This window comes from Alosa sapidissima, chromosome 6 (assembly GCF_018492685.1).
Source record: "Alosa sapidissima isolate fAloSap1 chromosome 6, fAloSap1.pri, whole genome shotgun sequence".
Taxonomy (NCBI): Eukaryota; Metazoa; Chordata; class Actinopteri; order Clupeiformes; family Clupeidae; genus Alosa; species Alosa sapidissima.
Window position 1 is genome coordinate 30,317,038 of NC_055962.1, and position 13,027 is coordinate 30,330,064.

Genomic DNA, 13,027 nt, shown 5'->3' on the forward strand with positions numbered 1-13,027 from the left:
TGAGAGTCCTAGCAGGAATGAACTGAAGAGCACAGAGTAACGTTGTGGGAGATTTCCTCCGCTCATAAATGGTTGACATGTGCTGTGGGGTTAACAGCCTCGTCTGACAACCAGGGTCGTCAGATGAGGAGCAAAACGAGGAACTGGCCCGATAGCTTATCTTGGGCAAACACATTCCTGCTTAAGTCAATGCTCATTAACTTAGTCTGGGTTGGGACGACTCTTTGTACACAAAAGGGAGGGAACAGCACGCACACACACACACACACACACACATCAAATACAGTACAAACAAACAGAAAATGATCTTAAAAACACATACACGGAGGTCGGAGGCACATTAATACAGTTGAAGCAAACAAAAATTGAGACACAGACACGCACACAAAGAGTAACAAAAATCGTCTTAAACATACATGCAAATCTTAAAACACACACACACACACAAACACACACACACATACGCCTCACCCCAACCCTGATAAGGAAACTCGACCCAGGAAATGAGATCATTAAGACCACAAAAGGAAAACAGCATATCCTTTTATTTCCCCATCTGTTCCATCACCGGAGGAGACTTGCAAACCTTTCAAAGTAAGAGTCCTCCTGACTGGCCCTTTGTGTCAACAACTTGCACTTGCATGTGAGCGCCGTGACCCAAGCGGCACACAGATAGGCTATGCCGTCACGACCGCCTGTCCACCTACCATGCCCTTGTCCTGCAGGCACATCATGAGGGTGCAGACATCTCCTGTGGCCTGGTGGTTGACGATGACCATGGCCTCTTCCTCCGAGATGGGCTTCACGTCGTCCCCCCATTCCGTCACTAAAAGTGCAAACAGACCACATCACACCCACATTAGTAACGTTCCCATTCACAACAGACAGACTTGACAGAATGCTTTGCTTCACTGTACTGAACATGAAGGTTGCATAGAGGTTGCACAGAACGGTCAATGTACTATAGAGCTGACGGAAACCTACTGATATGTCCCCCTGCCCAAATGTAATCAACCATAGCAATGATTTATCATGGTTATCGGAATTCCCTGTTGAGGCAATAGAACATGAGAAAATGCAGTATGGTCAGTCTCATCAAATAATTACAGTGATAGTGTTGGCTGCCCCTTAGATTGCCTGAGTGAAACCAAACAACGAGGCCATTGTTCTTGCTCAGACACAGGTTTACAATAAATAACAAATAACCTGGGGGGTATTCCAAGTATGTGGTTTAGTGACAAACCTGGGTAAGTGGACTCCCAGTAGGTGGTAAACCTCCTAATAGAAGAGCTGCATGACTTCATTCTTCTATCAAAACAATGTCATAGGGCTCTTGTTGTAGGAGGTTTACCACTTACTCAGAGTTAACTTACCCAGGTGTATCACGAAAACACGTACCTGGAATACCCCCCTGGTGACCGTGGATGAACAAAACGTTTGGAGAGAGGAAAAAATCCGTAATATCTGAATTGCACCAGCTTTGGATTTTTTTCAGAGGAGAGGAACCATGAGGCTACTACTGTTATATTGCCACTGTACTTACCAAAAGGAAATGAAAGTCCTCATGGTGACATCTCTAACAATGACAAAGGTCTACTTCCTAGCACTATGCCTCGAAAACAATTGTATCTCAAACAACTTTAACCAAACACTGCCAGGCTTAAACAAAGAACAACCTCTTTGGAAATATTACTGGGGATACAAAATACTCCATCAAACTTCATATAGGCTGCTATGTGTTCACTCAGTTAGTCACAGTTTCATTCATTTGTGACAAAACTGACAAATCCGTTACTTACTGCCATAATTGCTCATCTGTTTTGATTACTCTGACCGGAGGAAGAAATGCCTTGAGTTGACGGACACATCATTAAACACAATTAAAAAGCAGACCTCAGCTGAGGCTTGGCGATCTGCTGCCTGATTTATATTGGCACCCACTATTTATGGAAGAGCCAACTACAGACTGGAGTCATTACCCACCAGGCCCCAAGCCACTTATTGACAGCCAACACAATAGTGACAACAAAAGGAGGGGGGAGGGGGCAAGTCTTCCTCTACCTAGAGACTGAAAACAATAACACTTGGCAAACACTTGTGTGCTGAAGAGACTTACATTTTAGAGAAAAGTCAAAAGGCAATAATTATTGGGAACAAATACTGAAAGGCAATGGAAACTGGTGCCGAGAGAGAGAGAGAGAGAGAGAGAGAGAGAGAGAGAGAGAGAGAGAGGAGGGGGGGGGGGGGTTCCAAACATAAGTCTTGACTGGATTCCAAATACAGGATGGAATCCAGTCAAGGAGGATACAGGAGGATTGGTCTAAATTGATCCAATGGCATTCTCCTCAGAATTTTAGAATTCAGGGTCAGAATTTCTAACAGCGAAACCTGATTCAATGTCATCATCAGCTTCCTGGGCCTAGTTCCTATCGCCTTCTCAGTTCCTCGAATTCACAAGGGCAAATGAACAAAAGCATGTGTGTCAATCTGTGGTTTAGCTCCTGGGCTGTTGCTAGGAGATAGGACATCTGATCTGTTTCCGTGCCTGGCTTGAAGAAACTCTGTTTATTGACTGTTCTGTTTGCTGGTGGTCACAATATGATAAATACAGACGGAAAACACACACTTAACGCCCAAGCTCACAGCAGCTCTTAAGTTACATTTGTGACTGACACAGCTCTGTTAGACAATATATGTAGCCATGAGCTAGCTGCTAGCAGATCTTCGGCGAAGGAGCTGAACAAATCCACCATCAACCCACTGAGGAGCTTGTAACTACACTTTAATCTTTTTTCAAAAGGCCTAGTTCAAAATACTCACACAAATGATCCGAGTTGTAACCAATAAGCTATAAACTAATCATTTGATCACCAACACTGACTCAGACAAGAATAGGTACTACCCAAATGAAAAACAAAAAACAAAATGAACACACAAAACCATCTGCTACGTACATACACAATGGACAGAGAACAACTCGGCAGACAGCAACATCAGCACACAAGCCATACTGTTTTAGAGCTAATCTGCCGCAACCCGTGCTGTTTTAGAGCTAATCTGCCGCAACCCGTGCTGTTTTAGAGCTAATCTGCCGCAAGGAGAGCAATTGTTTGCTGCACTGACTGGGGTCAAAGCAGCTCCAGTTATACTCAATAAGATCTCTAACAGGAAAAGAAACCAGAGAAATAGAGATAAAGGGTGGAGAGGGGAAAAAAAATCCGCTGTGCATTTGGGATTTTTTTTTTTTTTGTAAGGCAAACCTATGACTGCTCTGGTCCTCACAGAGGCGGGGGTTGGGGGGGGTAAAACCAGGCACGGACTTTAAGGAATAAGAGTCTTTAAGAGTCATAGCATTATAAAGGGCATGATGGGGGGGGGGGGGGGGGGGGGGGGCATTATTGTCATGCGAGTTAGGCTAAGGATTTACTGCCAGCTTGCTTCTCTCTCAGTGAATCGCACTGTGACTGAGAACAGAGGCCTGAGCAGCAAGGACATCACCGTCCTGTTGCCTTGCTGAGACACGCTGAGACTGCAAATGTATTTTCAACAGCAGAAACAGAACTGTGCCATGCAAAAAAAAAAGCAGACAGCTATTCCTGCTAGTATTCAAATATACATATGCAAGCAGACTTGTATGGAATTGTTCGGGTCGCAAAGACTTGCCGGAGAGGTTAAATGAATATAAATAAGTTCCCATTTAACACCAGGGATGTAGCTTTCCAGTTCCACAGGCAACAAAGTAGGCCTCTCTGTTACTGCTTCAAAATGATGAAACAGAGAAAAAGCCCAATCATGGAGCGTTCACATGGACACTCCCACTGGGAAGAAAATGGCAACAATGAATAAAAAGGCTAAGCATAATTTATACCCAACTGCAAGTGCAGTGCTTCAAGCCAGAATCCCCCTAACAATACAGTCCTACAGAAGAAAGCAGAGCTATGGCTTGAGGTGTCTGTGGCGTTTCCTGGAGCCCAATTCTTTCTCGGTGACTCCTCACCTTACTGAAGGCGACACTGCTGGCCCTGTGCCTTCCATTCCTCCATCACTTACTCACTCTCTCCTTCCCTCCCTCCCTCCATTCTTCATTCTCTTTCTTGTTTGCTCGTGTTCCCTCTTCTCTTCCCTCCTTCTCTGGTGACTAGCGATCTGGCAGGACACCTGGCCTGCTTACCAGCATGCTAACGAGAGCGCTGCAGCCACCATTCCCCCCCCCCCATTTGCTTCCCACAACTGCTGAGGAAATCAAGTAAGCATGTTGAGATGCCACAAACAAAGAAGACCTTTCCATCATCCCCTGAACTCTGCCCCTGAATAAAAGGACCATTTTGCCAATTCTCGATAAAAAAAATCATCATCATGGACATGATGATGAAGAGGACATGAATCATCAAGATTCATCATGTCCTCTTGACATAAAGCGTAGTCTCTATGGGCTGCATGAGGTCATATAACTATTCTGATGAGCTAGAAGTAAAAGCGCCACAGTCTGAAGTTGACGACAGCTGGATTGAGCGAGTGCTGCTACAAACTACCAAATGGCTCATGGAAAAATGAAAACATTCAGTGACATTTTTGATCCAATTATCAAGCGTTTGTTTTTCGCCAAATTGTCCCGAACCAGAAGTAGCCGCAATATTCTCCATAGACATTTACTTTAAGTCCTCATATATACAAACCTATTATGCAATAGAGATGTATTCTCTAGATTGTTTTGTGAGTAGGAAGTTTGCGGGTTGGATATCTTGTTTCTGCCAACTCCTGCAATCGACTTGGTCAAACCCTAAAATCTCTGCGTCTCAGTGAATGACAGGGCGGCTCCCCACTGCAACAGAATAACTCCTAGCAGAAGGCCTGCATCTCACTGCACTATTATTACGCCACACTTCCCCCAGATTACATCAGAGGAATGGGGGCACAGTCACGCAATAACAAACAGTTCATTCTGGGTGAGAGAGGACAACAAACTCGCTTCGTATCAATGTTCGAATGTCATGTTGGCTAATGTAACCTAGTCAGGATGACCCATCAACTAAGGCAAGGACAGTTGACTGTCAACAAATAACAGGGAAATATATAAAAACCACTGTCTAAGCAAACAAGAGTAAGCCACATGCCAAAATAATACTTACCGACATTAACCATTAACTACCCTGTACACATGGGAAAATGTGCATTAAAGAGTTTGACTAATAATCAATAAAATGGCTTCCACTGTAGTGAAACAAGGCATGGAGTGGTCACCTGGCAAACAGGGGCATAATCTCCATGTCATCTCTCCCACTGATGGGGAAACAAAAACACAGTAGTGACAATACTGCTGACTTGGAGCTGTGCTGCTTTAACCCCTGCAATCTTATTAGGTCTTCCAGAGAGTGCGTGCCTCCCAAGGACCTCTTAGAATCATTCTTCCCGGTAGCCCATTGGTGGACTCTAATCCAGGAACCCTCCCTTCACGGCTCATGGCACCTGTCTGGCCTGGGAGTGTGACGGCAAGGCTCGGGTCAGCGGCCTGCAGCTGTGTCTGATCCGCGCGAGTGCCCACACATACACGCACGCACGCGCACACACACACACAAATACACAGACACACACATGACCCAACACACAGTTTTGCCTCCGACCTGAAACATGGCACTGAATAGCTCCTTCTCAGCCAGCTTAAAGAGGGGACGGGACAGGCAAAGCTTGTGCTTCTTGTGCTTGCTCATTTGTTTGTTTGTTTGTTTGTTTGTTTGTTTGTGAGTGTGTTTGTATTTGTGTGTGTGTGTGTGTGTTACTACTGTGTGTTGGCAAGCGAATGTGAAGGTCATAGCCAAGTCACAGGGCACTGAGGCCATTAATAAACTAGATAACTAAGATGCTCATTTCATAACTCAACCTCTCCAAGACAGTTTACAGTAACACCCCCCACCACCCAACAACACACACACAAAGCCAGCTTGAGGTAAAAACCTTCTGCGTCACGTGGTAATGCTGCAGGAAGATGAACCCCCTATTCCATGACACAGGCCAGGCTCTGCTAGGCTGGATGCTAGCCACAAGCTGTGACCGTGCCGACCAAACGGATGGGGATGGGCATGGGCAGACAGCTCTGATTTAAGAAGGGCAGCCTACAAGAGTAGTGTGTACACACACACACACACTACAATTAAATCAGTTCATCAGGCCACTAAGTGTTGGGTTGAGAGAGGAGAGCAAATAAGAGCTGATAAACCAGCATGCAACTAGAGTAGGAAGCAAACGAGACAAGGATTAACAAACAGAGCTGGTAACGAGGTAGGAGTGAGCGAACGGGAGGGGAGAAATTAACTGAATGGGGAACAAGGCGAGATGTGCAATGAGAGGAGTGACGACGAGAGACAAGAAGATTAACAAGAGGTGTTGGAAACCTGAGGAAAGAGGGTAAACGTGAGAGAAAGCCAGGAGGAGTGGAAAGAGTGGGTTGCGTGACCATGGGGTATGCTAAGTCGGCGCAACAGAGTATTGCTTTCATGTAGTAGACCTTAATTATACATGCTAAAAGACAATTAACTCTATAGTTAATCAAACAATCTGCTATATTCTTATTTTAAAGGCCTACTTTTAGGCCTTTAAAACTACATACGCCTATAAGCATTTATATGCAATTTATTCTTTCAGTAAGGTATGGCTACCTGTGTGCGCGCGTGTGTGTGTGTGTGTGTGTTTGCGTGCGTGTGTGTGTGTGTGTGCAGCCTCTGGTGAACAAAGAATGGCGAGCATTGCCTTTGAGAATCCCTATCCGGTATCCTGGAGACAGTGATTCACCCATGAGCACATACACCCTCTTCTTCACCAAGTCTGGGAGCTTGCATTCCCAGAATGCAACTCCCCTGACAACCGACGCTCTAGATTTGCCAGAACCTTCTGACTAGATGTCATAGAGAAAAGTTCTTTTTTAATTCTTCTTCTAAAGAAGAATTAAAAAAGAACTTGTTTCTCAGAGTAGAATGAAGTGAGTGCAAGAGGAAGCAAGGACAGGATACCCCTGAGATGACCTCACTCACTCAGTCACTCACTGCTCAGCAACAGTGGGCAGTTCCTCAAAAGGGTGCACTATTCACCATGGTGATAGTAACTTGGACGTATGACTCAGTGCAAACATCTGGTCCATCACCAAGACTGTGTGGCAACACATCACATAACCCTGCGTCAGTTACTGACAGCTGACCAGAGCGACATTTAAGTCTACAGTCGAGTTTCCATTACAGGTATTGGCCCACTACCCAGGTAAAAGGGACAAATAAAGGAATGCCTCGTTATTCAGTCCTTTCAGCTACAGGACCTACCCACATGCATATGCTACTCTGACTAAAGATGCTCAAGGCTATTACCCTAAATGTTGCATTTCATGTGCAAATGACTAATACTCTATTTACATACTCTACAGAATGTGTGCATCAACTTTGGAACCACATATAACAAATCATCACAGCCAAACACAGCTTGTCTGAGTTAATGGACTTAGGCCACTTCCCCTGTTAAACATCAAATTTGGCCACTACTGAAAGTCTTTAAACCAGAACAATTCACAGCGGCGGCACATTTGCCTTCCGGCTAGGACCCCCTGACCTTGGTATGGAGCCAAGCATGGAGGTGATGTATTTAACATGTTAACCCTTTTTGAGTCAAGGAGCACAAACAAAGACTCCATGTGAGTGAAGTCATCAGACAGGGTGACTAAGGACCGCATTCAGGTTAAACCTCTACAACTGTCTGGGAAGGCATTTGTACGACATGTTAGATATCTTCATCAGTTAAAACACTTAGCAGCACCTTTTTAATGCTGAGCAGAGGCTTACCTACCAATAGTGATAAGTGGGCAAATCAATAAAAGTGATCTACATGAAAAATATATTGATGACTGAAATAAAAAATAAAATAATGGAATGGATGACAACAGCTGGGTCTGATTCTAGAACACAAGTAAAGTATCTTTCATTGCTAAGCAGAAAGCTCAGGGAGAACTGGAGAGCAGTAATTTGCAAACCATCATGCAGAGTCCAAGACCACAGCGGTCACCACACACCAAAAGTTTGCATTACTGCCATATATGCAAAGATGTGCAGGGCATATCTATGTTGTGTCATTTATGGTGACTTTTTGGAGCCTCTTCGGTCCTTCAATCTCTCAATTGCCCCAGTAATTCAGTTGCCAGAGCCTGGTGGCAGCAACGCCAAGGTGAGAGGTTTGCGTCCTACTGTGATGCACTGAAATGCATAATTCACTTTACTGTAAGCAGTCATGCACAACAGCAACAGCAAAACATTGGGACGGGATGTCTCTGATCCAAACAGATCTTCAACAGATGCCGGCTTAGTTCTTCTGCAACCACTGAGAAACTTTACTTGGCAAAAAAAACTCTGAAATAACAGACACCTTTCAACCTCACAGTGCCACAACAACCAATCCAGGTGTCCCATTAACACACAAACTCTGTGCATTTACAGGGCAAGAACTAGGAGGAAATGTTTCTCTTAAAATAGTTCTTTGTGGACATGTTAAGTAATTACATCTGACTCAATACTTCCTCATCCACAATATCTCCACCAAAATAAGATAATCAGTCCACAGCTACCACAGATGTATGAGGCAACGGAAAACAATATGGTGCCACACAGTGTCAAGGACATAAACACACACCTCCAAAGCCAGCTGTTGCATAGGAGAACACCTTTGCATTATTTAACAACCAGCCTTGTTGCCACCATGTCCAGACACATTTCTATTTTGTAAGCATTTTGCTAGCAGCTCGAGTGAAACCAAACACTGAGGTGCAAGAGCCGAGACCTCTAATAAGCAAGCCAACAGGAACGAGGAATCACAGCAAAGGTCCTTGTGCCAAATTGTGTGTACAGTATATGACCCACACCATACATAGTGCAATAAACCTATAGACCACACAAAAGCGAAACAAAAAGCAAGGGCAGAAACTGTGACAAGAACAGCGGTACACTCACCTGTGTAGCCTGCCACCCATCCCCAAGAGGAAACCATCGCTAGTAGCCACTTGAACATTAGTCCTTCGATTTGCCAGAAAGTACGGCTGTCCATTATTCTCAAAGGTTGCAACGCAATTAAGTAGAGGCAATAGGATGGGATAGCAACACAGTTATTTAACAACATGAAGGCGAAACGTATTAGCGCCTTGAATAGAATCCAGCCTAGTTTGCCGGCTTCGTCAAGGAGGGATGCCATTCTGTTGTTTCCTGCCTGTGAGAACAAGAGAGCAGCGGTTAGTAACAGAAAAAGGGAAGAGAGCATAAGTTACTGAACATTGCTCCTTGGCAACATCATTGTCGTGAAAGGCAATCGACGGAAATATTTAAGTTAATTTACCCTTCAATACTCTAAAGGCCAGGTATACTCAACCATCCTTACCCACACTGGCTTTGAATTGATCCCGTCTACTCTTGACTCGCATGAAGTCATGAATGCACCTTTCAGTTGACCTGCTCTGGCAGATATTATATATGGCCCTAACTAATCGAAGACAAACCATCAAAACATTAAATGAAAAGATACTTCCTTGAGCACTCTAAATAGTAAGGCTTTAAGGCATCTAATATTTTCATCTAATATATATAACCGAATACGCGCGCATGGAATGTTATTACAGCTACACAATCATACCACACGCCAACTATGAATGGCCAGGCGCAGTGTTGCTCATCTGGCTAACTCTGGCAAGTAGAGAACCAGAGATATGAAGGTGATCGAGTCAACTGGTGGTAGCCAGTTCTTGTTATAAGTTAGTCATTGATACAGTATCCCACACTGACGTTATAATATAGCTAGGTTACTGTTTGCAGAACGTAGACAAGACAAATAGTTTACTTAATTGCAATAGGCTTGCCAACATAATTGTCTGAGCTCGCAGCAAGGAAGTTTGTTATAAACATTAAGCGGTCTTCTGAAAGAGGGGGGGAGGAATCACGTCCTTCAGAGCACCGCATTCTTAATCCATGACGCGCAGGCAGGCCACTCGTGAGAATGATGCCTGGTAAAATAAGACTGTTGGCTGCGCGTATATTGTTTCGCAGATGATAACAATAAACAAGTTACATTGCATTCCGTGAAATGATCATAAACGTGCCACCAAATAAGTCACTCTAAGGCAAAGGCGATTATCAACAAGCTAATAGCTAGCAATCTCGCGCTAGCTATTCTGGAAGTGCATGTCATCCATTCCGATTTATTTCCCAGTAAGTGCTGTCCAATTCACTACTTTGGTCAATTCAAAGACATTGTTAGTACTGATATCTCTGAGATTAAATTCGATTTCTCAAATGTTCCTGCTGACTGCTTGGATATTATGGTAATCTTACTGGCCATCCTATTAAAATAACGGTGCACAACTAACTCGATAGCTAACTTGCTAGATTAACATTGGCTAGTCAACCAAGACAGCGGGATAACGTTAGCAGTTTATGATCGTAGTAGCTAGGTAGGCTACCCGTCCATCCATCCCCATTAAGTTTCCAAGGTATCTAGCAGGCTGGGTAGCTACCAAGAAAAAGCTAACATTACCGTTAGCTAAACCAATAACACCTCCCGTAAAATCATATTCAATCCAAATGACCAAGATTTACCTAAAGGTCTAATCTCTGTTGAAAAAAGATTCAACAAAACCTGCAGTCAGTCTTAACAGACAATAGGGGTTCTCTTTCATTATCATCTTGCTAGCGATTGCCATAATATGGGCTGTTCCTGAGATGTGTCTATCAAGCACTCGTATATAGCGCAGAATGACTGCTAATATCCGTAGCTATGCTAGCTAAATATCAAACGGTGTGACATCATTTATTCGAGTGTTGCGCCGCATTTTACAACGCCATCAAGGTTAGCTACAAAGTGGCACATTATCAAGCACCGAATTGCTGGTGACAGAACAACACTGGTTTCACCGTAGCCACCACCACCAAGCTCCGTAGTTATACATTAACGTACTCACTCAGTCTCAATGCCCCCGTACAAATGCCGGACGATGACACTGCCAGCTAAATAGCTGGCCAAAGATGGTTGTATATCGAGTCACATGTAGTTTTTATGACAGACATTTCAAGTCTAATTCATTTTCTCCTGTCGCCGGTGCGTAGGAAATATAGCTTCGTTGACATTCCTCATTCCCGTTTGATATGATGCATTAAACAGACTGCCTCTCAGTCAATGGCACGCGAATAATTCAATCGATGCATGAGCTAGGGATAGTTCCAAAGCATTCTGCTTTAAAGTTGATTAAGTCCTTGCTTTGCCCTGGTCTTAAATCCAAATGGGTTGATTCAGAAGAGTTAAAAATAACATTCCTTTATTTTGCTGCAAAGTCGAGGCCGTTTAAGGTATAATATCGCGCATGTTAGCTTGCTGGTCAGACCTCTAGTTTTTGCAGTTATAAGCGATTGGATGAGCACTTCGACTCTGCAGCTACCAGAAGAGAATCTCTTTATGACGACAGTGCTAACAGCAATCATACAACTGCGCAGGCGCCGCTCCTTAGCTTAAACGAAACATCACCCGTCGACAAGCCCTCCATTCCTCACCCTCGATGCACAAACCCGTGATAGCGTCTCTCTCCTTAATTCCGTATTTAAAATAGTTCAAAATGTATAAAATACTCTAGTGTCAAACAAACCCGTTCATGCTAATGCAGGCCATCTCGACTTTAATAGGCTACAATGGTCGTAGCTTTGTAGATGCCGAGGTCAGGCCCACCTGAACTAGGCCTAAAGGTTGCTTAGCCTACGTTTGCGGCCTGCAGAAATTTGACCGTTTTAGGTGTAGGCCTACAATTAAAACGAACTACTTACTTAACAAGTCACCATTCATTTTGACCATGGGCTGTGGCCAAGGATTGTAAAAAAAACAACAAAAAAAAACAAAACAGTTTTGCTTGTAAATTAAATCCTGTATGTCCAAGATTAAAATATGACAAATAACGTCTACGAATAAAACATGACTGATTTCAAATCCTGAAATACTGATTGAAATACAAATCAAAATACTTGCTTGCATATGCCACAAGTCCTGCACAACACTGGCATCTTGTGGCTGTTATAAGAGGTGTCTGACAGATTACAATAGACTATTAATTGTTAACAGGAATTGAACAATGCATCAATGAGTCCCAATCAGGCTTAATAGTCAATATAACGTTAATTATCTAGATCTCATAGAGTAGGCATTCATATTGTTTCTATATTTTTTCAAGGCATTTCATGCACTAGAGCATGAATTCCTCTTTCAAGTCCTTGAACTCTTAGGGTCGAAGGCAACTCTTAGGGTCAAAACACGTCATGATGATACCAATGCCACTGTTTCATTGATTGGTGGAGCAACCTCAAGTAGGCGTAAGGCTGTCTATAGCTCTTCATCTTGGTGGTAGAAATGCTAGTTATCCGTCTTAAAAAAATGCCTGAATTACACTTTCTTGGTTCAAAAAGCTTACCTGAAGAATGCCTTTTGGTACTGTACTCTGACAACTGTTAAGCAGAGTTGGTGGTTTGCCCTTCCTACTGTCATGTGATTTTACCATCCCCAAGTTACCAATCAATTTATCAGCATTGCAGCAACAAGTTGGTTGTGTCATACTGGAAACTGATATACAAACATAATTTCATCCTCTCTTCCCCGATATGGAACAACAGATAACATTGGGTAGCAAATCACTAGATTACAGATGTAATGGATAGTTATAGAATCAACAATGGATGTAATGGATAGGGATAGAATCAACAACCCATTTTTTTAGTACATGTTTAGTCACTCGAAAGTTTTTGATTTGCTGTTAAAATCTGGTTCTCCCTATCTGGACCAGTACATACTACTGATGAAATACGTTTTAGCTCCTTAAGGGGAAACACAGATGAGATGTTCCTGTGAATGCTATTATTATTTTAGGGACATTTTTTATTCATAAAAGTAAATACTTAAAGACTTTTTCCCATTGTGTTATCTTTAAGAAAGAGTTCAATATTTACCTGAAATGCCTGAATAAAAATGACTGGGGAAG

At 43.2% G+C, this 13,027-nt stretch overlaps 1 protein-coding gene across 7 annotated transcripts in view; it reads right to left on the reverse strand.

Moving 5' to 3' along the window:
* The window catches only part of lpgat1 (lysophosphatidylglycerol acyltransferase 1), a 46,164-nt gene extending 34,692 nt beyond the window's left edge, over nt 1-11,472 (reverse strand). The window contains exons 1-3 of one of the 7 annotated variants that reach the window (XM_042095448.1): nt 9,400-10,580; nt 8,979-9,231; nt 708-826 (exon numbers count right to left, since the gene is read on the reverse strand). In XM_042095448.1, coding sequence (XP_041951382.1) covers nt 708-826; nt 8,979-9,231; nt 9,400-9,450 — 423 coding nt within the window. In that variant the 5' untranslated portion in view covers nt 9,451-10,580. The other 6 variants (XM_042095446.1, XM_042095450.1, XM_042095445.1 and 3 more) reach the window with 6 other exon arrangements.
* Between the last annotated feature and the right edge of the window lie 1,555 nt (nt 11,473-13,027).